General features: G+C 44.4%; 2 protein-coding genes across 3 annotated transcripts; one reads left to right on the forward strand and one right to left on the reverse strand.

Moving 5' to 3' along the window:
- Window positions 1–2938: 2938 nt before the first annotated feature.
- pla2g4ab (phospholipase A2, group IVAb (cytosolic, calcium-dependent)) lies at window positions 2939–22348 on the reverse strand. Of its 2 annotated transcripts, XM_035647725.2 has the most exons (20): window positions 21240–22348; window positions 20962–21138; window positions 17879–17994; window positions 16869–16950; window positions 16394–16542; window positions 16033–16146; window positions 15770–15807; window positions 15097–15241; window positions 13702–13838; window positions 13246–13468; window positions 12849–12963; window positions 11524–11661; window positions 11347–11436; window positions 10689–10754; window positions 9352–9482; window positions 9119–9230; window positions 8109–8293; window positions 7819–8008; window positions 6207–6364; window positions 2939–5435 (listed from the first exon to the last, which is right to left on the reverse strand). In XM_035647725.2, the coding sequence occupies exons 3-20, from the start codon at window positions 17894–17896 to the stop codon at window positions 5277–5279; spliced, it is 2250 nt and encodes a 749-aa protein (XP_035503618.1). In that variant the 5' UTR covers window positions 17897–17994; window positions 20962–21138; window positions 21240–22348; the 3' UTR covers window positions 2939–5276. The 2 variants fall into 2 exon arrangements, with proteins under 2 accessions (XP_035503618.1, XP_035503619.1); XM_035647726.2 differs by lacking the exon at window positions 21240–22348 and having other exon boundaries at window positions 20962–21219.
- On the forward strand, window positions 22296–27355 carry ptgs2b (prostaglandin-endoperoxide synthase 2b). The gene is made up of 10 exons (XM_035647728.2): window positions 22296–22482; window positions 22814–22930; window positions 23037–23180; window positions 23315–23458; window positions 23781–23962; window positions 24050–24133; window positions 24228–24474; window positions 25062–25348; window positions 25434–25581; window positions 26235–27355. The coding sequence occupies exons 1-10, from the start codon at window positions 22422–22424 to the stop codon at window positions 26645–26647; spliced, it is 1827 nt and encodes a 608-aa protein (XP_035503621.1). The 5' UTR covers window positions 22296–22421; the 3' UTR covers window positions 26648–27355.

Below are 27355 nucleotides of genomic sequence, written 5' to 3' on the forward strand. Positions count from 1 at the left end.
TGTGTGTGTGTGTGTGTGTGTGTGTGTGTGTGTGTGTGTGTGTGTGTGTGTGTGTGTGTGTGTGTGTGTGTGTGTGATAAATCTGCACAATCCCCCCCGATGATAGCACCGGAATTTTTGTTAGATAAGACCAGTATTCAACTTGTCCAGTGACGAAATCTGGGTGTTACACAAGCAGTAGCTTCTGTCTCTCTGTGTGTGTGTGTGTGTGTGTGTGTGTGTGTGTGTGTGTGTGTGTGTGTGTGTGTGTGTGTGTGTGTGTGTGTGTGTGTGTGTGTGCGCTTAGTCACGCTGGCTACTGGCTCCTGACCATTCCACTGCTGTGGTGGAAGTATTTGTTTCTCTGGGTCGTAACGGGTGGTCTGTGGTGAGCGCTGTGACGTCAGGGTTTCCCTGCGTCACGTGAAACTGCTTTTTTCTTTTCTCTTTGCAGGAGGCAAGCAATACTTTCCATGTCGCTAATTCACACACTCATCGTTTATTTGAATCGTACAGTCAACGTGGAATAAAACACAAAAAGTCATAGTTGCTGGTCGCACTGCCAGTCGGACAAATCGTTTCTTCCCAAAACTCACGTAAGCTCACATTGGATTCTGGCTCCTGTGACGTTGCCGTGGGCGACGGGACCACAGCTCTTTGGTGTGGGTCCTGACTCCTGACCAACAGAAACTAGTCCATAACACACAGGCATTTATTTTCTGCTATATGTTTTGTGTCCTTATCGACGTTCTGACGTCTGCTGACCCTAACCCTCTGGAGCAGAGGTATTTGTATTATCAATATTATGTAAGTATAATGTATTTCCCACTGGATTCCTCCCATACTGACACACATACACACCACACACACACACACACACACACACACACACACACACACACACACACACACACACACACACACACACACACACACACACACACCCACACCAAATGTGATCCAGGATGATCTTGTTTCCAAGTGAGAGAGGGTTGCTCACTTCACTGCACAAGTTTGCGTAGGGAATAAGAATAGTAAGCTCATGGTTGTGAAACAGAGGAGTGTCACTCAACTTCCCCATCCACCTTCCCCCTTCACACACTTTCTTTTCCTTCTCTCTCTCTCTCTCTCTCTCTCTCTCTCTCTCTCTCTCTGTCTTACCTCCACTCCCACACACACACACAGACACACACACACACACACACACGCACACGCGCACACGAGCGTTGCGTGCATTGGTCATGAGTGTCCTCATTGTGGGCTTTGTGGAGTGCCCCAACCCGTCTGTGCTTGCGAATGACTCAACATATCAGGGCTCAGGATACAGGCACATACATGACCTTCACCTGAATGTGCAAATTAACAACTCCTGGAATATTTCAAGATGGAGACCCATTTGCCCCCTCTCCCCCTGCTGCACAGTGCGCGAGGCCGAGGCCGGCGGACTCTGCAGAGGAGACGGAACGACCTCTGAAAAAGTGTCGACGTGTCTCCATGTACTCCGGCCTTTTTAATGTCAGAGCAAATCTGCAGGGCACCGGGCCAGGTGCTTCCGTGCCAGAGAGGAGGACTAACATCATAGCAGAGTATCCTGAGCACATAATTAGCACTCTCACATGAGAGGAATATTGCTCCTGGATGATTATTTAATTGGGGAATGTAATGATTTAGCGGGTGCTGCGTTGGAGCAGGTCTCCAGGCTGGGCGAGACTGTGGGTGGCTTCTTCCTCTCCGGAGGTGAAAGTGGTTCGGGTGTGTTGTTAGGACATATTGGGATTACTGTACCCGGTGATGCATATGGTTCTGGCTTTGATGGGTTTTTTTTTATAAACGCAGTCACCCTTTGATTCGGACTGAATACGATGCAAGTTCAAAGTGGTATTAAGTAAGTATTAAAACATATTCAAACACATCATATTACAAATAGCAGAAGGGTTAGGGTTCGCATAGGTTTTGAGTCATCTAATTTTGAGATATTTTTTTTTCCTCTGGGATGTGAAAATACTTCATTGTAGCACAAAAATACCCCTGGACGGGTCTTTAAAGGGTCAGTGCAACAAACATATTTTATTTCCCCCACGTTTTAAGATACAGTCACTGAGATTTCTCCCTCCTTCGCGATACAGTGGAGGTAGATGGAACTGCTCACAGCATGGACAGCATTTTTTTCATTCAAACTACAGATACGACCAGATAAAAGATCAAGAATTGGGAATTTGGTAAACAGGTCATTTAAAACTGACAAATTTAGTTTGTCAAAACCAGCCTGCAAAAGCCTATAATGCCTAATTGCTTAGCAGATATTAAAAACTGGATGTCTGACCACTATCTCCATGGCTTTATGACACCAAATCTGAGGTCATCCTTTATATATCTCATATAGATTGTATATATACATCTAATATTGATTCATCTTGTTTATTTGTTGAGTGCTGTCTCTTAAAACACTTGTCAAGTGAAGCCTATACAGTGGGTATAAAGGACCTAAACTCAACCGAGGTGAATAAAATGTGTTTGAAAATTGGTTTGAAAAATTTGCTTTAAAGGGGGGTGGTGAGCGTGACGATGACTGGTTGTGACATCCGAAGTTTTGAAGCACAGTTGTCTGAATCAAGGCTGCGTGAATTTAACTGTGGAATCGAGCACTCGAGCACTTCTGATTTAAAATGTTTCAACTGTGTTACTCACCAAACAGAGGAGAACGTGTATAAGTGTGCTTCCCACACTCGAATCCACTCTTTGAACATCTTCATTTGCAGGTGAGCAACAAAATCACTGCAAAACCAATCCCAAGATATCAAGAGTTGATATTTGACATGCGCAAAAACACATTTCACAAATCTCTGATAGATTGAGGAAGATCTCTATTTTTAACATGCTGCCAATGCAACCCTGCAACTTTTTCCTCAGCTGGTGTTTTATTTCGGGGGGGCATTGAAACAAAAAACATTACACAAGGTAAATTCTCTCTTTTATTATTTTCTCTTTATTCACTTGACCATTATGTGTGTCATGCTTGGCCAGCTATAATACAGATTTCTATACATGTCTTGATTTTCTAGAACTGACTTGTTAAGCATTTTGTGTAAACGTGTAAAGATCATAAAATATAATATGACAGAAATGTACAAAAGAAAACGGCATCAGTTCACGTTCATTCTAAATGAACCCATGTCAAACTACAAAGACTACAAAACTGTAACATGATAGAGATTGAGATTCATTAAATGATCATTGCTTGATTTGCTGTATGAACTCTGTCTTGAAGAAATATTTCAATATTTTAGAGAATTATTATTATTATTATTTGTTAATGAATTGCCCTAGATGGAAAGATCTCGTATCCGATGTTAATAATTCTACCAGCAGCTGCTTAGCGTATCGGCTGAAAACAAAGGGGCAACCGCTGGCCAGCCTCCTCTGTCCGAAAGTAACTTTATTCAACTTCCAGTTTTCGTATGTTCCTGCAGACACAGACGAGTCGAAACTACAGCCGGTAGCTAACTGAAAACAACGACTTCAGAAGTGAGCGTTGGTGAATTTCGTTGACACGATGAGAAAAAAAAAAAAATCGACATTAAAAGGAGGTGTTGTTTTTTTTCTGTCCTCGCAAAATATTAATTTGACTTTGTTTGAGTGTCAATCTTTAATATTGAGTAAGTGAAGCTTGTGGAATAGCCCAGGCGTGACGTCAGGACTTTCCAGCTTTCCGCAGGCAACAGACAGATTGGAGACTAGTGCTATCAAATAAATGGAATAGAATATGTACAACAATTTCTAAAGAGAGAAGAGGAATGCTATTTGACTACGGAAAAAACTATACAAAGCCAGTTGCTAAAAAAAAAATAAAAATCTATGCAGATGCAAGACTGCGGAACAAAATTCTTCCAAACCAGCGGGGCTGAAATTTGAGCGTATGGAGGTCGGAAGCACTTGAGTGTAAAATTCCACTGTTCTGTGTGCAGCCTCTGGGCCACTGCAGGTGTAGGTGTAGTGTGTCAGATTCCAGGTCTCCACTGCTGCAGGTGTAGGTGTAGTGTGTCAAATTCCACTGAGTACAGCAGAGAGCCACCATTTTCAGCCCAAACTTGCCGTCATCCTACGGGGGGGGGGGTCCTGAGGAACCCCGCGACGAGTTGGCTGTATCTCAAAGGCAGCCTGAAACAACATGGTCAGGGAAGAAGAACAAAAACCAGAACCTCGTCCCCCCGGCGGGATACGGGAAAAGAGAGCGAGGGATAAAAAGATGCGCGGCCGTTTCTATGGTGTCAGGTTTTGTTGTTCCAAAATGGTGGCTTTAATGTGAGACACTCCCTCCAGGGGAGCAGGGAGTGCTCCTTCCCTGTCGGTGGGTAAACATCACTGAGATGTTTGAGGTATCCAGAGGGGGGGTGCACTCGGCGTGTTTAGGAGGTGTCATCAAACAAAACCATGGTTACGAGCGCCTCTTCCATGTATTCAAGCAGGGTTACATGTTTTGACGAGCCATCCGGTTTAAAAACAGATACGGAAAGAAAAGAAGAAGAAAGGGAGAAAAAAAAAAGGTGATTTGCATGGCAAAGTCGCACGAGTTCAGCTACGGCTGCAGCACAGGTAAGACCTTCTTTTTTTTTTTTTATAAGAGCATTCGCACGGCTCACAGCGAAATTTAGAAACAGCCCAGCGCCATAAAAAAAATTCAGAGATGCAAAATGGAGCTTTGCTCTAGGCAGCATGGACCGAAGCCAAGTGCTGGGAATGTTGAAGCTGGTGAAGAAATTTCACACGATGCAACAAAGTGAGGTGGAGGAGCAGCACGCTTATATTTCAAACACAAAGAGCTAAGAGATGGAATAGTCCCGGAAAATCTCAGTAAATATCACGAGCGGAAGGTAGATTTCACAGTCGTCTTCTTCTTCCTGTGTTTGTGATGCAGCCAGATGTTCGCCGTGACCGTCCAGTCGCCCTGCCGGGTGTTCGACATCCTGTCTTTCTCGCAGCCGGCAGGGAAAGCAACGGTCAGCCGTTTGTGGTCAACACACACCTACAGCAGTCACACTGGTGCAAATAATGCCAGATTAATAATCTCACTCTGTTGTGTATGAATGCAACCGGGAACATTGAGGCTCTTTACCGACATTTGTCTCAAATCCGAGTTAAACAAATCCTCCCGGTTAAAAGCACCGAGGGGGGAGAGATCAACACGATCGCACTTTCCAAAAAGAAAATGATTTACGTTAAGACAGAATCTACATATAAAAATCCCTAAAGTCTGCGAAATCCCGTCGTCTCCGATTTAGCCGAACAGGCAAACGGGGCTACTTGTTATCGTTTCCCAGGCGATCCCAAGGTTTCGGGCGAGGATCTCTTCTCAGGAACTTCTTATTGGGGATCTCACTGAGGGAGAAGGAAAGGGAGCGGCATGAGGGGTTCTCCTTCCGGGACACAATGCAGTCCTTGATGGCTTCCTTGATAACCTACGACGGGGAAAAAAATGCACGGATTAAAACCCCAAATACCATATTGCATCATCAACGATGGACAATAATGTTACCGCAAATCCACTAAGCACTATTTCCAAACCTCAAGCAGTAAGAAGAGGTAGCGATTTCACTATCATCAAACACTTTTAGTATATATTTACTTGTACATTTATTATTTATAGAATTGACTTGAATAAAATCTCTGGAGAGCAGTGTTTTGGTTCTCCGTACGCTAGTGCCGCTGACGAGTCTGTCTGGATGAGCTGACCTTCCGGTGAAAGTAAATACATAACATGACATTTGAATCCTTCCTCTGCGAGGAAGTGACTCAGATGCAGCGTGAAAAGTGGGTCTGACCTCGCACGGCGACACACCTACTTGTAAACAGGTCCAGACTTGTACCATCCCGTCTTAGACTAAGGCCTTTGGGATTTGCAACTTTCCAAGTTGCACAATGAATAAATATTTGTTGAGTGACAACAGAGAAATGCACAGCTTCCACAATGACGAGATTAAACGAAGGCAGCGTAACACTGGACGACTGAGGGAATGAATGAATATCCGAAGGGCGTAGGTCGCATGTGTAGGTGAGGTCATCGATCCCTTTTTTTTAGCTCTTTCGCGACCTTGACTCTAACAAACTCATGGAAATCGCAGACGTTACTACTGACTGATCTTGCTTGGGGTCAGAAATGTCATCCACGGGGGTTTTCTCCATCCCTGCGAGTAGACATCCTGCAGTCAAATCCCCGGGAGCGAACTGACCTCCAGGTTGTTGAGAGTGTTGAACTCCATGAGGTCATGCAGTCGGGTGAAGGCCTCGTTGGAGTACTGGAAGTTAAACGTGGAGAAGGGCGATTCTGGGTCGTCGAAGATGTCAAAATCTGCCAACTCCATCTCCTTCTCGGTCTCTCTGGGAACACCTGTAAGAACATTTGTAATTATTAATGGGTCGGCGAGAAAGAATGTGAAGAAATGAAAAAAATCCAAGGACTTCAAATTCAGTATTGACTTGGGATGCTGCAGTTGACAAAACAACCTCACGCCGAGGTCCATTTATTTATTCTTCTCGAGCTTTTGACCATATTGCATGATCCTCATTGGCAGATGGCGTTTGCCCACTGAAATGTCCAAATTCCCGTTATTTCCTCACACTGTATGGAGTTCACGTCCATGTTGGTTTAAATGTTTAAAGGACAATGGAAACGACCAAATTAATTGGCTTTGACGCATTTTTGCAAATCAAAATCAAATGCTGCCAAAGTTTTGAAAGGAGCCACCACGGTCCATCACCGGCGGCATGATTGTTTTTGACATAGGTTTTGTTAAACTCAATGCTCTTCTCTAATGCAACAATCATTTAATTCGGGTTTGCAACAGGCACAGAATAAATAAAATAGTTAGTCTAATTAATTTTAACATGCATTATATGATCTTGGATCTTCCTGAATTTTACAATGTGGATGGAGTTTTTCAAGCATTTTTTTTTTTTTTAAACCTATGGGACCTATGGGCTATTTCTTAGGTCAAGTCTGAACTTCCCTTCTTACTGTTGTTAATAGCTTTCTCTATTCACACCTGATTCATCCTCTGCTTTCAAGGAAAACTTGAAGGATTTGTAGTATTACAGGTGCAAAGATAAAAGGCAACAGACATTCAGTAGTGAGCCCATTCCACAATGGCCTACGTAACTTCCTTTATTCCCGAATGGGAAGTCCATGTATGGTACTACGCCTTCATGTCATGTCTTTTTTCGGATTTGAGTGCTGACAGCTTATGTAATGTCCGTAAACAGACCGCGGAAGTATGTGGGCGGCTGATGACCCCGCTAAATGTAAAGTTAGTGTCCTTGTATGTCTCATGATGTATGGCATGTTTACACCCAGCTCTCTTCCACTGGAGCGAGAGATTCTCTACTGGCACCTGGCTCCTGAAGGAACCATAATTCACCCGAGCAGCTCATCAAACACTGAGCACACTGAGGTTTACGTCTCTCACACACACACACACACACACACACACACACACACACACACACACACACACACACACACACACACACACACACACACACACACACACACACACACACACACACACAGAGCAAAAAGTTTATTGGCAGATGCACCATTTCCAGCACAGAGCCACATCAACCCTGAGCAGAGACTTTTTTATCGGGGTCCCTCAGATGTGGGGGCCAACGTTTAGCAGAGCCTGAAACAATGGTGCGCTGTCAAGTTCCACAGCGCAACTTCGAGGAAGAAACGCCTCACGTGCCATGGCGGTAAACCAGTATTGTTATAATAATACAGAGAGCATGGGAATACTTTCCCCCCCCTCACACACGCCGCGGAAAACCGCGCATGCGCATTCTTACCCGGCGCTTTGAATTGCCTGAAGTTGATGTTGACCAGGACGAAGTGGATGATCGTCGGGCAGTTCTTTTCTCCTTTCTTTGGTTTGAAGACGTAGCATTCCTTCAGGCCCTCGCGGTCAAAGACTTTGGGGTCGATCTTGGGGAACGGGAGCTTGTTCATCCGAGCCCACTTCTCCGCAAGCAGAAGCTCCTGGGGGATACATTTTACAAGTTAGACAGCTCCATCTCTCGCCCGCGCCGATCATTTTTGTGGCATTCTTTTGTGAAAGCTAAGGGGGTCAAATTCTGACTTTGAACGGCGGGCTGGAGTCACTCGGCCTCGCGGAAAAGTCGAAGGAGATGATGAGGTCAACGCCACGCTGCGGCCGAAGGATGAGAGGGTAGGGGAGGTTGTAGGTCAGGCCGCTGTCCACCACATGGATCTTCTTACTCTTCACATCCAGAGGCTCGTAGATGCGATCAAACTCGTCCGGGTCTGAGGAGAATCACGCAAAATCGAGTCAATGACGGAACGCGAATGGAAAGATTTCGTCGCCATTTCTTTCCACACCGCTGACCAAAATAATGTGCCTGCGCAATGACTCACCTACGTGAGAAGTAGGGCCGGGTATTATTGGAAATGTTTGCATACGTCGCTAAGAGCGAGATGAACCATGTTCAGTTAACTCTCACTGCTCAAATCGGCTTCATTTCCCCGACCCAGGTCTGAGGAACCTACACTACCTGCTCAGCACAAAACGGCAGGCGGACAAAGTCAGCAACCAGTGGGTGAACAGAGCGGAGCATTTAGCAGCCGGAGAGACAGATATTTCCCCGACGGGGACGGAAAACAGAGCCAAAACAAAACTTGAGTGCTGGATTTTAAAACATGAACAGTACAGAAAATGAAGCGGGGTTATATTTGTATATTTAAGCTTGAACTATACTCAGATTGCAAACAAAAGAGCACGCAGGGTACTACACTGGGGTTACACAGGGTTACTCCTATCTATCTTCCAAAAATGCCAGTATCATTCCTGCTGCTGTTATTGTAAAGAAAGTGTAGAAAAAACCAAAACGCAAGATCATTATGTTCAGTCTTGTTTTTGACTGTCAATGCCGCCGTGAAAGAAACATGCCTGTTAAAGCAAAACTCTGGCTTCTTTCCCCCCCGGGCCGCGCTTCTGTGGCAACTTGCACTGAAGGGGGACTGTGGGTTTTCAATGCTCCTGTGGGCACCAGGCTGTCGTTTAAACACAAACTGGTGAACTCGATTGTGGACCCCATCCTTTAAGACCGGAAGCAGTGTGAGCCTCCCCACCTGTGACGGCATCCACCTCCTCCTCAGGTGGAGGAGCGTGACACGTGACCTCACCGGCCGGGGAGAAAGCGAAGCTGGTGTTGAGGTTGAGGCCCAGCATGAAGTTGTGCACCTGGTTGACACGGTGAGAGAGAAGACGGGCGGCGCATGGTGAATTTGACTATAGGAAAATCGAAACAGGAAGGCGCACGAGCCGCGGTTTGTGTGACGCGCGAGTGAACACATCCAGGTACCTTGCCGGCCCGGCCCTCTCTCGTGTTGAACAAGGAAGATTCACTGAAGATGGACGTGAACATTCGCTGGGCCCAGCTGGCCTTGGCGGTGCGATTAAAATCGTCCTCCGCCTCCTGGTTCTCTGTCCCGGCTGAAAACCAAGGTAGAAAGAAGCACATTGAGAAAAATCTTTTGACAGAGAACTTAACTGTGGCTCGGGATCTGTTTCTTTTTCCGCAATCAAACTACGAGGACTTTCAACTTGGAATGCAACTAAATCAAAAGAGGTTAAGACTTTATGGTTCAAATATTTAAAAACAAACATACAATACAAGAATCACACAACATAAGAGAGAATACGTTTATCTTCCAATTGTTCCAACCATGTGCCTCTTTCCCCGTTTTCCTCCAGGAGTTTATTTTGATTCTCTTATCTTGCTTGAGATCAAGATCAATGGCGTGATGGAAAACCATAAGTCTCTCTATATGTCTTTGGCTTTCTTCCCATTTCTGGCTTCATTAGTTTATATAAAAACATGTTGTTTCTAACCCAGGGCAGTTCTACTCTGGGTAGTCAACGTCATCTTTGTTGCCTCTGAGCAATGTACATGTTTAAGACATTTTTCCAGTGAAATAACAACACGCCGCCAGACGCCAAGTTTTAAAAGTCCTGAAAATCGGTTTTATTAATAAGCATATCAATATAACTGACAGCACTACTCACGAAACACAAGATTCTCTGCACTGAACTTTTTCCATCCGCACATTTTTCATTATTTGACATGACACATTTATTTTTGTGCTGTTCTGTCTGTTCTCCTTACTCTGGTTTTGAAGTGGGTGGGGCTCAGTTGAAAGAACATTTGACTTGTAATCTTAAAATGAATAACTACGTGTTATTTCCCCCCAAACTTTAACTTTAAATGCTGCCTGAACTGATGAATTATTAAGGTCACAGAGAAAACTTTGGGGATTTTTCTCCAGTCCTCATCAGCCTCGTCCAACCGAACCCCTGCCAGAACCCCGCCCGCGAGTTCAGGATGAGACAAAGAGCGTGACCTTGCGAGCCAGCCCTGTCTGGAACCCGGCTCTGAGCTCCAGGGGGACCAGTTTGAGATTCCGTCTCTGAGCTCGTTTCTTTTCTGCAGTTCCAGTCCCGTCATCTCAAAACATTAGCAAACAACAGAAGACCCGGAAATCAACTTTCCCCTTTGACCTAAGAATGTGTCGGCCTGTTTTTGACACCATTCATACTCACGTATCACGGTGGCATCACACCAAATTGAATATACTGCACAAAGAGGTGTCTGGTGTCTGAGCTGCTCATGCAACTCGGGCATATTTCGCTGTAGCTCACCTTTGCGCGGCTCGTCGTCATTGTCCATACTGTCTTCTCCAACAATGTGCTGAGGTTTGATCTGCTCTGTGGGGCACAAGACAGCTTCGCTCATCAGATTACAAAGTCAAACGAGGCCGGTTAATCTCATCCACACGGCACGTCAGCACTGTGTCTGAGAAGATGCCTTGGTTCAGGTATGTGACATTATCAAGTTCACTGCCCATTGTTTACTTCTGTGGAAAAAATAACTCCAGAGAGAAACGCAATACAAACCATAAACTGACGTGTTATTTGACTAGGTGGAAATGTTTTGTGTCTGAGTGTTTAAAGGTCACCACACAGAGATGCGTTCAACCATAACAAACATCCGATGAGCTGTCGTGGTAATTACGGGGCGCTGATACCCTCCCATGTTGCAGTAACATGACTCAAACGCACACAACGCACACACGAAAGCTGGTAGGCTTCATTTTAGGCCAGCTATTTTTAAAGGTATGAGGATACTTACTGCGGTGTGTGTGTGAAAATAGTTCCGCCGAGAGGAAAAAAATTAGGCAAGCGTGAGAAAGGACAAAACAACAATGGGATCTCAGAGAAGACTGAATGTCAGTTTGGGGAGGACGGGGAACCATGCGAGTTGTTTTGATTGTAACATCAGCAATCAGAGAGAGATTACCTAACTCTTCCTCCATGGTGCTGCCACCAACGGTGTCCTTGACTCCCAGCACTCGGTTGAACAGAATCGAGAAGGCACTTCCCCACACACCTGGCACACCGAAAGACGTACCGTCAGTATGATGGGAGACAGTTTGAATGGCGCGTTTAGTGCCGCAGGTCAAAGCATCGCTCTTACCCATCAGAAAATGAAGAGGGTTTTCCTCGTATTTCTTCACAGCAGTTCCCATGAAGAACTTGCTCCCAAACAAGTCCGGGGTCATGAAGGTACCATACTTTGCCATTCCGATCTCATATGGGCTGAACTCCACCCAGTCTAAAGGGTTGAAATGGGAGAAGGAATAAGCACAAACAACGCATGGTAGTCAGTAAGCGCGCCATGTCGTGTTTTCAATTTAAAGTTACATAGCGGTCAGCAAGAAAGATGTAGCTGTTGGTGTCAGCCACAATATTCACAATATACTGTATGCTGATAGAGAGAGAGATATAGACATGGCCAGAGAGTCTATACCACAATCTAAACACAACAAGACATTGCATATTGCATATTGCATACGAACACACACACACACACACACACACTTGTGTTATTCAAGCACGATAGAAGTACTCAAACCTCTACAACCTTTTAGACAATGATGCCGCCCAAATGAACAGATCAATTCCCAGCTGGTCTTGACATTTTGACAGTGCATTATAAAGGTGTGACTTTAGGGGAGAGTCAAGAGAACAATATAAGAAAAAGTCTTGTCTATTTGAGTCACACTTTCAATGACTAAGTCTCTTTTCAGGAATGAGTCTGGCCCTGCCTTGATGCCTATGAACAAAGTGCAATATTATCTTTAATCCTCTCTTCTCTGCCTTTCCAGTGAATAATGATACGAGTGCTTCGTTGGAATTGCAGCAGCAGAGATCGGATTGTTTCGTGGTACTCCTAGCACAACATCAGACGGTTTTGACATCATGAAACTTGTAACTGAAACATCTCCTCGTTCTTGTCCACGCAAGAGCAACAGACAACTTGTATTTTGACTGGAGAACTTTGGTTTTGACACCAGCAACCTGTATAGATTTATATCCAAGATCACTGCAGATTCCCTTCCTTGGTTGTATGTCCATTTAAAATGTATTTTCCACTGGAGGAAGGTCGTAGGTAGTTTACAGTTGCTGTGCAGGCTACATCAACAATGAGGAAGTATTGAACAAAATGGGCCTAACCCAGAGCTTATCATGACCTCAGTTCCTTGAAATAGTTCAGTTTCTCTATGACACCACAGCGCTGTCTAATATATGACAGACCACAATGTCACAGCACATCCTCTCTGCTCTTCCAGAGCAGCATTACAAGGAAACGTGTACTTTGTGTTAATTTGCATGTGGCCAAACCCATGTGATAATTTCTAGTTACTCATTCCACATGCAAAAAAGGCCTGCAAAAAAACTTGCAACGTGCAGGTTCACATATGGGCACATCCAGATACTAACAAAAGCATATATTATTACCTGCAAACATGAGCTCCGAAACATCTGGCTTGACATGCAGACACGTGAAGAGTGGAAGGGGACTCTGTGCCTGGTTTATTTTCTCCTGGATTTCACTCAGCTTGATGTGCATCCTCTGGCGGGAGACAGAACAGTCTTTGAATCAATTCACACGTTTATCTATTCACGTGCGGTCTTGCCGTTGACAGGCAAAAGAACAATTTCAAAAAAAAAAAAGAAGCCTAAAAAAAGCTTAAATCTGATTTGAATGACACCTCAGTTTAAAAGTAAAGAGAAGATATGGAGGGTGAACTCAAGGGAAGACGAGGATTGCTGTACTGGTGAGCACTAAGGAAATTGACAAATAAGGAAATACTTTAAAAATTAAAATAAACAACAGCCATCTGGCGACTCTTACCGCAGGTATGAGCGTCTCGCCTATGAGCATGCCGAAGATATCGGTAAAGGTCACCGGCTGCCCCAAGGCCTTTTTGCTCCACAGGGCCTGGATGTAGTTTGTGATGTGTTGGGGCATCAAGAGCCTAAAGGGGCTACTGCTAACTCTACTCTTCAGCTCCTTGTTGATGTCCACTGGGCCCTTAGTTGGAAAGTCATTGTGGGAATAGAGAGTGGACATGTACCTGCAGAGATAAAGAGGCAGGAGGAAATTTAGAAATGGGCTCCAACTCATTCATGCAGGAAACGCTGCACTCATAAGGGAGTTATATCCACTGTAAGTCACTCCACCAACGTAAAGATGGAGACTGAAACAATCCTTAGGTAATTATTTGAGAGAGAAGTTTCTTTAAAAGCAAACGGGCTCCGAGAAAGGTGTAACGTGAGAGAATAAGAGTAGGAGCAATAAAAAACTGACCATGTGGAACCGGAGAGGCCGGCGACATAGGTGGCGCAGTCCAGAACCCCAGACTCGAACAGGGCCTTCATGACACCCGCGAAGCCGACCATGGCACGGAATCCGCCCCCTGAGCCTGCTATCGCTATCACCGGTACCTGCAACACACACGTTCACAAGCAGAGAGTCATAACGGGACGAAGAAGAAGATGTAGATGTGCTTAATCACAAAATTCCATACTGCTAAATTAAGAGCCTCAATACAGTGAAGGTTGTTTAACTTGTGCCTTCAGATTTTCTTCTACCATATGACGCTCACTGTGCAGCATGGCTCCCTGTCTCTACTCTGTGTTCAACTCGTGCTCAGTCCTGAATATTTATACACATAAAAAGATGTCATCCTGGACACGGAGTTAAGGAATTTTGTTGCATAGCAAAAGGGCTGTTTGTGGTTATCTCATTCCTCTGGAGTTTCCGGCACATGCTGGAGACATGAAAAAGCCTGGCTGGAGATCGCAGCCAACTCTAAGGGCGTGAAGCCAAAACCAGACTCAGGGGAGAGAAAAAGAGAAACGTTTTAGCTCAGAGCAGGGGAGAAGAACCCGGAGCTTTGCGAGGCTTTCTGTGCGGTTCATGTTCTCAGTGTGAGACATATCGAGGTGTTACAATAAACTGTGACGGCAAATTGTGAAAATTTGCCACGTTCAATCTAGTAAGTCTGCATGGAGTGCGGTACCATTGCCTCAAAACAGGCCTCCAAAGGTTGTGCAAATGTTCAAGTAAATGCTCCACATCGTAGTGAATCTGCACAAGATAAACAAGTTCATATACTAATGTACATGGACAATGTTAAGAGAGTACAGCAGCCGAAGCTCAGTCAGCCAACTGAAAATTGATTGACCCATCCTTGCCGCTCCGCGTGAGCGAACCCCAGGCACAGCACAATGGGTTCATTGACAATATCACAGGCTAATCAAATGCCATATTAATAACAATCGTGGCATATGACAGAATGGCAGGTGAGCGGTAAAGCAGCAGGAGAGTGAGCAGCGAACTGACGGCTGAAGTTTACTGTCGCGTCCGCACAAAAACCATAATGGACTAACTTTAGATACAAGTTAATCGCTGCGTCTGGCTATTCATATTCAATGGAAAGATATTTGATTGGTTATTAGTCAATCAAAAGAAACAGATTCAAATGTCCATTTGTCAGCGGACAGCAGCCATTCAGTTTCCATTTCAAATCTACAAACTCTGAGCGCCTCCAGAGTTTGAGGCCATGTTAAGTGCAACAGGATGGGGAAATTGAGCGTTTGAAAAAAATCCAGCAGCTCACAGACATACACGAACTGTTGAAAAAGATTTTAAACGGCCTCATGTTAACTCTATGCCTTCGGACAGTGGCTGTGCTCCCACCTCCTCTGGAGAGCTGGGGAGGAAACGAGGCTTCTCCATGTCCAGCAGCTTCTTGATGCCCAGCATCACCCTCTCCCTGCGGGTCCGTCTGAACTCTTTCTCTTTGTCACACAGGGCCAGGCTGAACCGCAGGTCCAGTTTGGTGCTGAAGACACAAAGGACACAGGTAAGATTTACTGATGTACGTGATCGTATAGTAGGAAAGACAAACAATGTCTAATGCGTTGGACTGGTCTGGTGAGAAACACACAGCCACAGACAGTAATGACTTCTCACCTTTTGCTACTCACACTCTCATGATTACTATTCTTTCAAACACGTACGGCATTTTCCAAATCCTCTCACAAACACCTATGCAGTGATACCATGTGGGATACGATGCATTTTAACCTATAAATCAGCTTAAACAAGTGTCCTGTTGTCACTGAGTTATGCTGCTTTTAGTCCTAATTTTAGTCTCTGCACTGCTTCAGGTGAATTCCTGTGTATGTCTGAAATTCCTGTGATTTTGAACCCGTGGCTGATTTGTACACAGGCCATGCTTTACATATAACCAGTAATGTCTTTCTTCACATTAAAGGACTTTAAGTTAAACAGTAGATAGTAAATAGTGCTACCAAATATCACTGTGAAACCAAATTTAAAAATTTCATTTCGAAGGGTGAATACATACCAGATCTCTAGCGACATCTCTAAGTATACTTTGGTTGCCTGTCAAAACAAGTACACATGCGGTTATTGCTCGGTACAGGGGCAGCCGATTGTGGCTGGTCTTTTGGTCAACAGCCATGTAAAGTGTCACAAATGGAAAAGTAATGAATCACTTTGTATCATTTCATTATTACGCCCTAATTTACCACATAAAAAGAGCTATGATTCTTCTATTCTCATATATAAAGTACATCGTGCCAGGCGTTGTCAGGTTAAATGTCTTACTTTGCCAATGAGGATCGCCTCCGTCTTTGTTTGGCCCACTTTGAGCTTGGTTATGTCGAAGGACGCCGTCCCAATCGTCTCATCCATCACATAATTGGCGTCCATTAGCGTTAACTGATTGGAATAAACAGCTTTCACTTTATCTTTAAATGCATTGACGAGAGCTACATACTATAAGTTCACCTGAACAACCGGTCCTCTAACTCATGTTCAAGAAGTTTAACAATGATCACTGTGAGAGAGAAAAAACAAAACACTCAAAGCTTGTATTTATTTTTCCTTATATGATCCCGAACTAATACCCTGTTTGTTAATCCTGCACTGGTACGGACTTTAGTCGACAATGAAACGCAGGTTTCACCTCCAGGACGTTCTGCAGGTTGGGGTCTAATATGAAGTGAAAGGTCTCGTTCCATTTTGGGTTGATGTCGTTGTCTATGTGCTTGGTCCTCTTTCTGCTCTCTGGGGCTGTCGGGATGAACAGCTCCACATATGGATCGGGGGTGTCCACTGCGCGCGCGCACACACACACACACACACACACACACACACACACACACACACACACACACACATGCATGCACGTTCAACAGTCTTACTTAACAGCAGAATCTCCAAGTAACCCCATACTCAGTATAAGTTTGCATTTGTATTGTAAGAGATAAAATAATTTGGGTTGGTATTTTCCTCACATGCAGACAATTCCATTCAAAATAAACACAAATACATGCATGTGACTATTATGTGCATGCACCATGTTCTGAATGAAGTGCAGCATTAACATGTTTGAATGTTGGAATCACATGAATAGAGGCCCAAGATGTATTAAGACTCACGGAGATCACCAAGCGCTCCCTTGGTGACGCTCTCAGCCCGAACCACAGTCACTGTGAATTTGTGAGAAAACTGCTGTTCCACCTGCAATAAAACAGTCATTTAGTTTTGCTTCCCTGCATCGTGTGGGGGGGAATAGGTCCGACAGCAGCGATACAAAAGACTTTACAAATCCAAAACCACACGGCAAGGAGTACGGACCATCTGTGGGGCTTTGGGTGGGTCGACGACGCCAGCTGACAATTTGTAAAACACGCGGTAACACTTACGCAGGATTTACACTGTGACGTTACATTTGTGTTACATCAATATGTATCTGGTTCTACAGGTACTTAGATGAAGGAACAGTGGAAGGTCATCAATATGTTTGAAACCGTTTATCCCTTCGTCCTCCATAGATTTCAGTCACTGATCCCACAAGTTGGATCAAGAGCAGAAGCTGTTATCCTTTTTTTTTGCAGATTTGTTTTCGTGTTCATAGCCAATCTTCCTTAAGAAGTCTCGGCCTCTGAATGTTCATTGTAGTTGCAGATGCAGTTGCAAGGTGTGGGCGCTCACGAGGGACACGAGTAGCCTTAAATGACTGCTTCTTTACGACGGTATGCTGCACACCCTGTGTCGGAGAGAGATCATGCATTTGCAACGAAACCCTACAACTGTTTGAAACAGAAAGTGGAGTGAGACTTTCAACAGATGAAAATCGCTCTACAGAGACGTGAATGCAGATATCATCTTATCTCATGCTCAAAACCAAACCTCATTTGACAGCCTGCTGCTGTATCAACCAACATGGCTTTGCTGTTGACATTCCATATTTGCAAAGAAAGAATTTGCTTTGGAGCAATAAGACAATATTTTATTCAATTGCAATTAGAAAATCAAGAGGGTTAGGCCTGTTGTGCAATGATTAGTGCAGTGAGTGAAAGCACTGGAATCTCGCCAATTCTGTTTCAACATTACTCAGTTCAACATTCTGTACGCGCGGGAAATAATATCTACGTTATCTACTTACAATTATATTCGAAGCCATTATGTCTCGTCTGGTGAGCAATTCTCTGAAAAGCCTTCGTCAATGTGTGAAGTTTAACTCAGGAGAACATCCCAGTCTCCAACTGAAGCGTTCGGAGCCTGCAAGAGGAAACAAAGAAGTCGAGTATTAGTGCAAATGCAAAGAAGTAAAGCTTTAACAGACAGACATGGACAAAAATAAAAACATGCTATCACATGTGTGATGCTCTGAAAGTAAAAAACACTCTTGAAGGGGGACATCCTCCTTTAAAAAAAACATAGCTACTCTAAAGATATTCAGTGGAGCCTTATCTTGAGAGGGGCAAGGGGAAGTGTGCTGAGCCATAAACGCACGATAGGGGGCCTGGGCGTGTGTGTGTGTGTGTGTGTGTGTGTGTTTGAGTTTGAGTGTAAGACGAACGCCAGGTTTTTGAAGTTATGAAGTTCATTTCTGACTGACTTTCAACAACCACAATAGAACCGACCAACAACAACGTATTGACAAATCGTATCAGCAGTCTGAAATAGCCCTTGTGTATAATGCCTACCCTTTGTAAACAAATCATATTTTTTGCCATTACTTACTTTCATCTCAACCATTCTCATATAGTACATTATTTTTAAACTGTTTTGTTAGCTGACTGCGTGTACAACATGTCTTCAATTCCTCATGAAGGTTATCCCATAGATTTACTCCTTTGACTGAAATACAATGATATTTTGCATTGGTCCTCACCAAGTGTTGATTGAATATACAAGTTCCTCTTGAGTCATGTTGGCATCCTCTTATTGTAAACAACTTTTGGATACTTTCTGGTCATTGACGTTTTTTGTTTTTTTCCTTTGTACACGATTTGTAATGTTTTTAATTCAACCGAGTCTTTAAATTTTAGAGCCTTTAATTCAATTTAAAAAAAAACCTCTGTCAGACCCCCGATCTTGTCCTTCTCCACAGCTGCTAATGACCTGAACCCACCCCCTCACCAACACTGCCATCCTGCACTGCTGCTCCCCCACCTTCCTATCTACACCTCCACCTCCACTGAAAACCTGCAGTCTCCCCGGTCGCCATCGACGGCCCAGTGGTGGGGAGGGTGGACACCTCACTACCTTGGTGTCAACATGCACAGGGACCTAACAAGGATGCTACACACTCCACCGCTGGAGTCGGGGAAGCCTCAGCAGCATCTGTATGGGCTTAAGTCGCCTGAGAACCTTCGACGGAGCCACAAATCCGCAGGGGACCTCTACCGAGGCACCGTAGAGAGCCCTCTTCGCCCCCTGGTACGGCAGCTGCATCAGCAAGGACCGCAAGGCGGCGGGGAGGTTTGTGTGCGCTGCACGGCACATCGATGCCGGGTGCGAGCTGCCCAGCCGGCAGGAGCTGTTCACCCAGCGGTGCCTCAGGGGGGAGTCCATGAGGGTCACGAAGGACACAACACCCCCAAAACAATCTGCTCTCCCTGCCGCCCTCAGGTAGGAGATACGAGACGCCCCGGACTCGCACCAACAGACTGAAAAATTGCTTTTTTTCCCCTCAGGCCATGAGACTCTCACACAGTTTCGACAAACTGTATGAACATTTAACACACACACACACACACACAAAACTGTACAAATATTTACACATAATAATTAGTATTCTGACTGTATAATGATTATTGTGTAGATACACATTTCATTCTATTCTGATCTGTACGTGTCTCTTATCATCACCATCACTCTGTCCTTGATTACTTGCTCAACAACTTTTTTTTCTTTCTGTGCAGCCTCCGTGCAGCAGTTCTTCACACAATTACATTTACTTTGGCGTGCGTTTCCGGAAGAAGTGGTAAGGTGATTATTTTTAGCAATATTTCTCTTGAATGATGGCTGAACACGTATATGTTGAAAGAAATTTGCATGTGGTTGTGTGTGTTTGTGTATGTATGTGTGTGTGTGCGCGTGTGTGTGTGTGTGTGTGTGTGTGTGTGTGTGTGTGTGCGTTTGTGCGTGTGCACCGGTGATAGCGTTTCAAGGTCAGCGAGCCTTTTCTCAGCTGTTCACCAAAGCGTATCAATACTGAGGGGACAGAGAGCACGTAGAGCGTCTGCGTTCACAGCACTGGTCACGTAGTTCGCGGCCCTGGTCCAACTTTTCAAACTGCTAGTTCACTCTGGCCTTGTTCTGCCACGCACAATGAGTGGCATGCAGGCTGCTGGGTCCTGTGTGTCTGCCAACATAACCCCGGGGACATTCACAGCACTTCATTTTCATACGCGGAAACAAGATGCGAGGGAGACTCCCAAAAACAAACAAGCCATGTAACAGCCGCAGTTATTCATTTTTAAAAAGGTCTGCAGTAAGTCTCCCACTGTACAAGTATAGTGGACGCCCACTTGAGGCGTAAAAGATAAAGGTGGGGAGTGAAAGAATGACACACGACTACTTCTTTGAATGTACTCTGCATTGACCAAAAGAAATACTACAGAGAGAAGAATCACTGCAGCGTCAGTCACACTCCATCTGGATTAAAGGGCTTCATCCAGAACGTGTAATTATGACACTAACAGGTTTTGCCTGATTCTTATAGGCTGGGCAAAATAAGGTCGGATCTGACAGGGGCCTGGTTGTACAGTATCAGTGTGCCACATGCAGTGATGGACAAAAAAATACTACTGCAGATAATACAGATATGTACTGACGCCGGATATGTAAATTTGCAATGACATGAAATATAAAATATGACTTGCGTAAAAATGCGTCGGCTGTAAACTAGATATTCAAAAAGGACAGACTGTCTTCTTTCAGGCTGCTCATTGTTTCTGTTCACATTGCTCTGCCCTACTTCTGCCTGGTCTGCTCACAGTGGTGTTAATCTACAAGTGATAGTAAGAGTGTGTCTTCTGTTTCCTTATCCTCCTGCGCAAAGTGCACCGCTGCCAACGAAGACGCAGGGTTTTGGAACAGCAGCAGTCATTGGCACAGACCTTCCTCACAGTCTGTCAAATTCTATTTGCTCCCCCCCAAAAACACACACACACACACACACACACACACAGCACTCTCTCTTGTAAAGACAGGTAAAAGAAATAGATGGAAACGTACCTTTTGACCGTAGTTCGGGATCAACTCCGAAACCCTGACATATGTTTCATGCTGAATGAGACAATAACGCTCCACCACTGCCGGGGTAGAGATGGAGGAGGTGCTTCTCGGCGGTGCAGTGTCTGCACACCCGGCAGTCAGGAGGCTCGGGCAGCTCAATGGCACCAAACGTCAGGTCTAAGGGAGGGGGAAATCAGAACATCACGACGCTCACCTAGAATCACTCAGTGCTCAGGGCAAAACACAACAACGTGACAAATAGGAAAGAGTGACCAAACCTCCGAGCAAGAGTCCGGCTATTCTTTTGAGTCAGCAGGGGGAACGCTGCATCTGACGACGGCTTTCCACGTTCCACTCCAAATGCGCACCGACCACGTCCACACGAGGGCGCGTAAAAATACAGACCAACCTCTCCTGCGACTTTCTCAAGTCATGACACAGGGGTGACGGTAAAGATAAAGTCACGTCAGACTTTCCCTTCGGGGTTCATCTGCTGGCAACATCCGGCCGCTGTTTCAGCTGGACGTCGGTCAGACGACCCGCCGGGGTTTCGCACAGTCATAATTTTATGAAGCGTAACTTTTTGCTCCATGCAATATTGGTCATGGAAAGTTTTCTGAAGGAGACCTGTTAGGATAAGTTACCAATAATTAATCGATATAATAAAACATAAAGAAAAATTTGAGTGTGACATGACTCTAAAGATGCCATTTAACCAGTCCCCCCAAAAAAGAAGTTATCATATACATAATCCAGAGGAATTCATTAGAGGGAAAATATTTGAAAAGTTTTTTGTCTCGGCTCTTTCCTGCAAAAGAAATTCGATTTTAAAAATGAATCCTATAATCATCATGAATGATAGAAGTCCTCCTGTGGAAATATGATCAATACATTCATGGGACATTCACAGAATCTATAATGATCTCTGCGTATTAGAAAAATGTCTGCTGTAAATTCAAATACTTCACAGTTTCATGTTTGCATGAGAGTGAAATACAGCTTTACATATCATTAAGTTGCGACGTTTCACACTCTTGTTGGAAATTCATTTAAATTGTTCCCATTGCAAGAATGCCATTAACAAATAATATAGAATATGGGTTGGCAGAAAAAAAAATGTTGCTTGGTGCCCAAAAATATGTACATATAAGTAACGCTCACACAGCCTACGGTCAATCCATATTTGGAAGTGGTCAGAACTGGAAATTGTGAAAGAAAAAACATTCCAGATACCCGATCACTTATGGGCAGAATTTTTTTTTCATCGTTTTTCTTTTTTTTCTTTTTTTTTTCATCGCAGACGCCGCTGCGCTCGTGTGACGTCACCCATCCCAGGCAGATAAAGGTGCTGCCGTCGAGCAGGTCTGGACATTCACAACACACAGCTCCCACGGCTGAGGAGAGGAGAGGAGAGAAGACAAGGACAAGACACCAGAGGAAGACACCCAAGTGCTTGGAGTATGAACAGTCTCGCACTCCTTGTTCCCCTGTGGGCGCTGGGCTTTCTCGTGTGCGAAGGAGGTAAGAGGAGGCAGAGAACCAGAGAATGAGATGCAGCAGCAAGAAGTGTGTTCATGTGTTAGAAAGTTACTTCTTTTTGCCAGAGGTGTTTTTAAATTTTTTTTTTTTTTTAATCATTTACAAAACTAACACAATTTGTCGAGATGTATTTGTATAAGGATATTGTAGCATATGACCTGAAAAAGGGTAAAACTGTCGTGAAACTCAGCTCAATGGTGTTTTTTACATTATGGTCTGACAAATATTGTAGGGTTCATGAAAAAAAAAAAAAATCATATTGTGAGAGGAAGGGGATTCTTAGTAACCACGAGACTTCATGTGTCTGTCACAGGTAGTAACCCATGTTGCTCAGAGCCATGTCAGAACAAGGGCGTCTGCATGGCAACTGGAGCAGACTACGAGTGTGACTGCACACGGACAGGATATAATGGACAAAACTGCACCACACGTGAGTAAAGTATAGTAGAGCATTAGTCAGGTCGAATCCTGAGTTGGGGTCTGTTTTATTGTGGGGTTTCGTTAATATAACTTAATTCCTCCCTTGGCTTTTACAGCCGATTTCCTCACCTGGATCAAAATTTCGCTGAAGCCGTCGCCCAACACAGTCCACTACCTTCTCACCCACTTCAAGGGCTTCTGGAATATCGTCAACAGCATCCTGTTTCTCCGGGATGCCATTATGAGATATGTGCTGACATGTAAGTCCCTCTCAGTCACTGATGGCAAAATTAGATGGATTGTGAACATCCATCTTTGAAATGTTAAACAATTTGTGAAGCGAGGTGTGAGTGTTTGTATCAATAATGAAATGCCTTTTCCCCCTCCTCTGTAGCCCGATCCCACATGATTGATAGTCCGCCAACTTACAATGCGGATTATGGTTACAAAAGCTGGGAAGCCTATTCCAATCTGTCCTGCTACACGCGCACCCTCCCCCCCGTACCTGAGGATTGCCCAACCCCCATGGGTGTCGTAGGTGAGTACACTCCCTCTGTCTCTGGAGAACCAGTTTTCACAGATTCTTTAATAGTGAGCAAGAGTGGCTTGGTCTTATTACATCATGGGAAGTGTGAAATGATTCCTTCGGGTAGCCGAAAAGAGTTGTGCTGAGGGAACACAGCACAGTCTGCCCCAAGAAGCCAAAACTAAAGGCATGAAACTAACTATTGCACATTTCACAGATCTAAGTAGTTGTGCTTTTCCCTGACAGTAAATCACCACACTCAGATGAACCTGTTTTATCCAAATGTGTATCTGGCTTCATATCTTTACTCAAATGTTCTTAATTGTTTCCCCAGGTAAAAAAGAGCTGCCCGATATCAAACTTCTGGCTGAAAAGCTCCTGATGAGGAGACAGTTTATCCCGGACCCGCAGGGCACCAGCCTGATGTTTGCATTCTTTGCACAGCACTTCACCCACCAGTTCTTCAAATCTGATATGAAGAAAGGACCTGCTTTCACCCTGGCTAAAGGTCACGGGGTGAGTAGAGCAGATTTCAGAATTGATCCGGAGCAAGGGACCACATTGCATTGCTCATGTATTAATGGCGTTTGTTTTTGCTTATAGGTGGACCTCAACCACATCTATGGAGACAACCTGGAGAGGCAACACAAGCTCAGACTCTTCAAGGACGGCAAGCTTAAGTATCAGGTATGAGAGGAGACAGATGGAGCTCATGTGCAGCGTCACGCCTCAGACCACACGAGTGTCTAACTGTTGCTTCCTCTCTTTCGCAACTCTGCAGATTGTGAAGGGAGAGATGTATCCCCCAACAGTAAAGGAAGTGGGTGCGGACATGCACTACCCTCCTCATGTCCCCGACTCTCACCGCTTCGCCGTGGGCCACGAGGCGTTCGGCCTGGTCCCCGGTCTGATGATGTATGCCACCATTTGGCTGCGGGAACACAACCGGGTGTGTGATGTGCTGAAGGAAGTGCACCCCGACTGGGATGACGAAAGACTCTTCCAGACAACGCGACTCATCCTGATCGGTGAGTTAAAAAAAAAGAAGAAAAAAAAGTGAAATCTGCACAAAACGTTTAAAAAAATAATAATCATAAGATGATAATGATTGAAAAAAAACAACTGTTGCGCAACTGTGGAGCATTGCAGGAAGAGGATTTACTTAAAGACATGAGAATTTATTTTCAACAGTGGAAACTTTGCTGGACTTCAATGCATGTTTAGCAGCTTTTAAAGAAAAACAATTCCCTTAATCCTTCAAAGATCCTAGAAAGACAATGTTTTAAGACATTCAAAATATGCCCTGAACTGGATGATCATTTGAGTTTGACTCGTACCTTACTGCCAGGCACAGGTCGTCATCTGCTTCACTGAAAAGATTGCTCTCAGTTAATGATAGCGGTAAGTTTAACGTTTCCACATCCGCTTGTGTAAGATGGATCATAACTGGCCGCAACATTTTAAAAGGAACCCAAATGTGATCAGTTAAGGTAACGTGAGGGGCTGTCTAAGGTCAGACTCTGCACACACAAACGGGCAAGGGAAGTTACACTGAGCAAAAACACATTTTTGTGTTGAGGGTATAATATCAAATATGTATTGATTTGTCCCGTAGGTGAGACCATCAAGATTGTGATCGAGGACTACGTGCAGCACCTGAGCGGCTATCACTTCAAGCTCAAGTTCGACCCCGAGCTGCTCTTCAACCAGCGTTTCCAGTACCAGAACCGCATTGCTTCGGAATTCAACACCCTCTACCACTGGCACCCGCTGATGCCCGATTCCTTCCACATCGAGGAGAAAGATTACAGCTACAAAGAGTTTGTCTTCAACACCTCCGTGGTGACCGAGCACGGCATCAGCAACCTGGTGGAGTCATTTACCAAGCAGATCGCTGGACGGGTAAGAATTCTTCACGCTCTCAATTGAGATTGTAACATTGCTGTTGCTTCGAGGCTTCATCGCTAACTTTTCGTCCGTCTTCTAGGTTGCTGGTGGCCGCAATGTCCCTGGAGCTGTCATGTACGTGGCCATTAAGTCCATAGAGAACAGCCGAAAAATGCGTTACCAGTCTCTGAATGCCTACAGGAAACGATTCAGCATGAAGCCCTACAGCTCTTTTGAGGACATGACAGGTGAGACTAAGTCAAGATCGCCCACGAAACCCATATAGTACGAGGTGGAAAGGAAGATGTGAGAAGATGTGTGAAGAGGTTATTAATAAATACATGAAGTGAAAGGAAAGGATGCTTCAGGCCAAATTGTTGCTACAGTATTAATAGTATTGTTTACGTGATGGCAGGAGATAAATGCGAGCTTGACAAAAACTCTTCAACTTATCAGTTCACCAGATCAAACCTTATGACACAGATAGCTAACTTATTATTGAGGAAATAGCTTTGGACTCTGTTTAAGTCCCCGCCGGCTTGGGAGGTTGAGGAATTCATTTCCGTGACTCTAAGAACCAGATGTTCATTTCATCTTGAGATAGCATAGGCAGACCGTCACCACAGAGAGTGAGAGACATAAACACACAAGAGAGGCCTCCTGCCTCCATGGATTTCATGTTGATTATAAAAGCTAAATGTGATGTATGAGTTCAAGAATTTTACAGTTTGAGAGAAATGAGAAAAAGAAGCAAGGTCAGACGTTTGTATCTCACATGCTTGGTTTGAATCAGTCAAAACAAAGAACAGATATGTATAATACAAGCAGCTGCGGGCTTCCTGAGTGAGAGGAGCCAGACTGAGTTGCTCACTAATTCTATTATCCCATCTGTGTTACTCAGGAGAGACTGAAATGGCAGCCGTGCTGGAGGAGATGTACGGACATGTCGACGCTGTAGAGCTCTACCCAGGCCTGCTCGTGGAGAAACCCAGGGATAAGGCCATCTTCGGTGAGACCATGGTGGAGATGGGGGCTCCTTACTCCCTCAAGGGCCTAATGGGAAACCCCATCTGCTCCCCGGAGTACTGGAAGCCCAGCACCTTCGGCGGAAGCATAGGCTTTGACATCGTCAACACCGCCTCCCTGCAGAGGCTCGTGTGCAACAACGTGCAGGGCCCCTGTCCCGTGGCGTCCTTTCACGTGCCAGACATTGAAGAGACGGAGCCCATGATCATCAACTCCAGCACGTCCCACTCACGCGGCAGTGACATCAACCCGACAGTAATTTTGAAAGAAAGGACTACTGACCTCTAATCTCTTATTATCTCATTAGGGAATTGTTTTCGATATGTATTTATTTATTTATTTATGTATTTCTATTTCCATATTTATTGTTAACTATTTATAGCCTAACAAATTACAACGCAAAGCAGATTTGTGTTTTTTTTTACATCGAATTGTGTATGTTTTTGTCTATTTTCAAGAACAAAAGCCAGCGGTTGTTTATTTATTGATGATTAATTGTATTATAAGATTATTGTTGTAAGAGTAATATAATGACCTCAGTCACTGCAACTTGATACTTGAAGATTAGTTTACAGTTTCAACTACATAGTAAAGGAAATAACACTGCTTTCCATAGATTAACTGCTGCTCTCTTAATCATGTTCATGCAGTTGTATGGTAGTTCCACCACAGTGATCTGTTTTACAGACAGCAATACAGTGGTACACTATAGTAGTGATGTTCACTGTCAACTACATGACTGATCTTATCTCTCTTGATCTGATGAACTGTAGTGGATTCCTATATCAGTATTGTTTTAAAGATTTTTTTTTTCCTCTACTTTATATTGACTCATCTAAATTGACATTGATGAATCTGTGTCTAAGCTGCACTGTTGTTTGATATTTCTATGAACGTGTTTCATTTGATTGTATGGGACCATCTTTTTTTGCCAATTCTGTTATCAATGCCTGTTGACTTGCAAGATTGACACCAATAAATATTAGTAGGAAACGA

The sequence above is a fragment of the Scophthalmus maximus genome, chromosome 13 (assembly GCF_022379125.1).
Source record: "Scophthalmus maximus strain ysfricsl-2021 chromosome 13, ASM2237912v1, whole genome shotgun sequence".
NCBI classification, from domain to species: Eukaryota; Metazoa; Chordata; class Actinopteri; order Pleuronectiformes; family Scophthalmidae; genus Scophthalmus; species Scophthalmus maximus.

Coding starts and splice junctions, on each gene's coding strand:
- pla2g4ab (XM_035647725.2), bottom strand. Junction 16,543..16,868: donor GGGAGCGCTTGGTGATCTCC/GTGAGTCTTAAT, acceptor GCGCGCGCGCAG/TGGACACCCCCGATCCATAT. Junction 9,231..9,351: donor GAGAGGGCCGGGCCGGCAAG/GTACCTGGATGT, acceptor CGTGTCAACCAG/GTGCACAACTTCATGCTGGG.
- ptgs2b (XM_035647728.2), top strand. CDS start 22,422: ATGAACAGTCTCGCACTCCTTGTTCCCCTGTGGGCGCTGGGCTTTCTC. Junction 22,483..22,813: donor CTTTCTCGTGTGCGAAGGAG/GTAAGAGGAGGC, acceptor TGTCTGTCACAG/GTAGTAACCCATGTTGCTCA. Junction 23,963..24,049: donor CCCTGGCTAAAGGTCACGGG/GTGAGTAGAGCA, acceptor TTTTGCTTATAG/GTGGACCTCAACCACATCTA.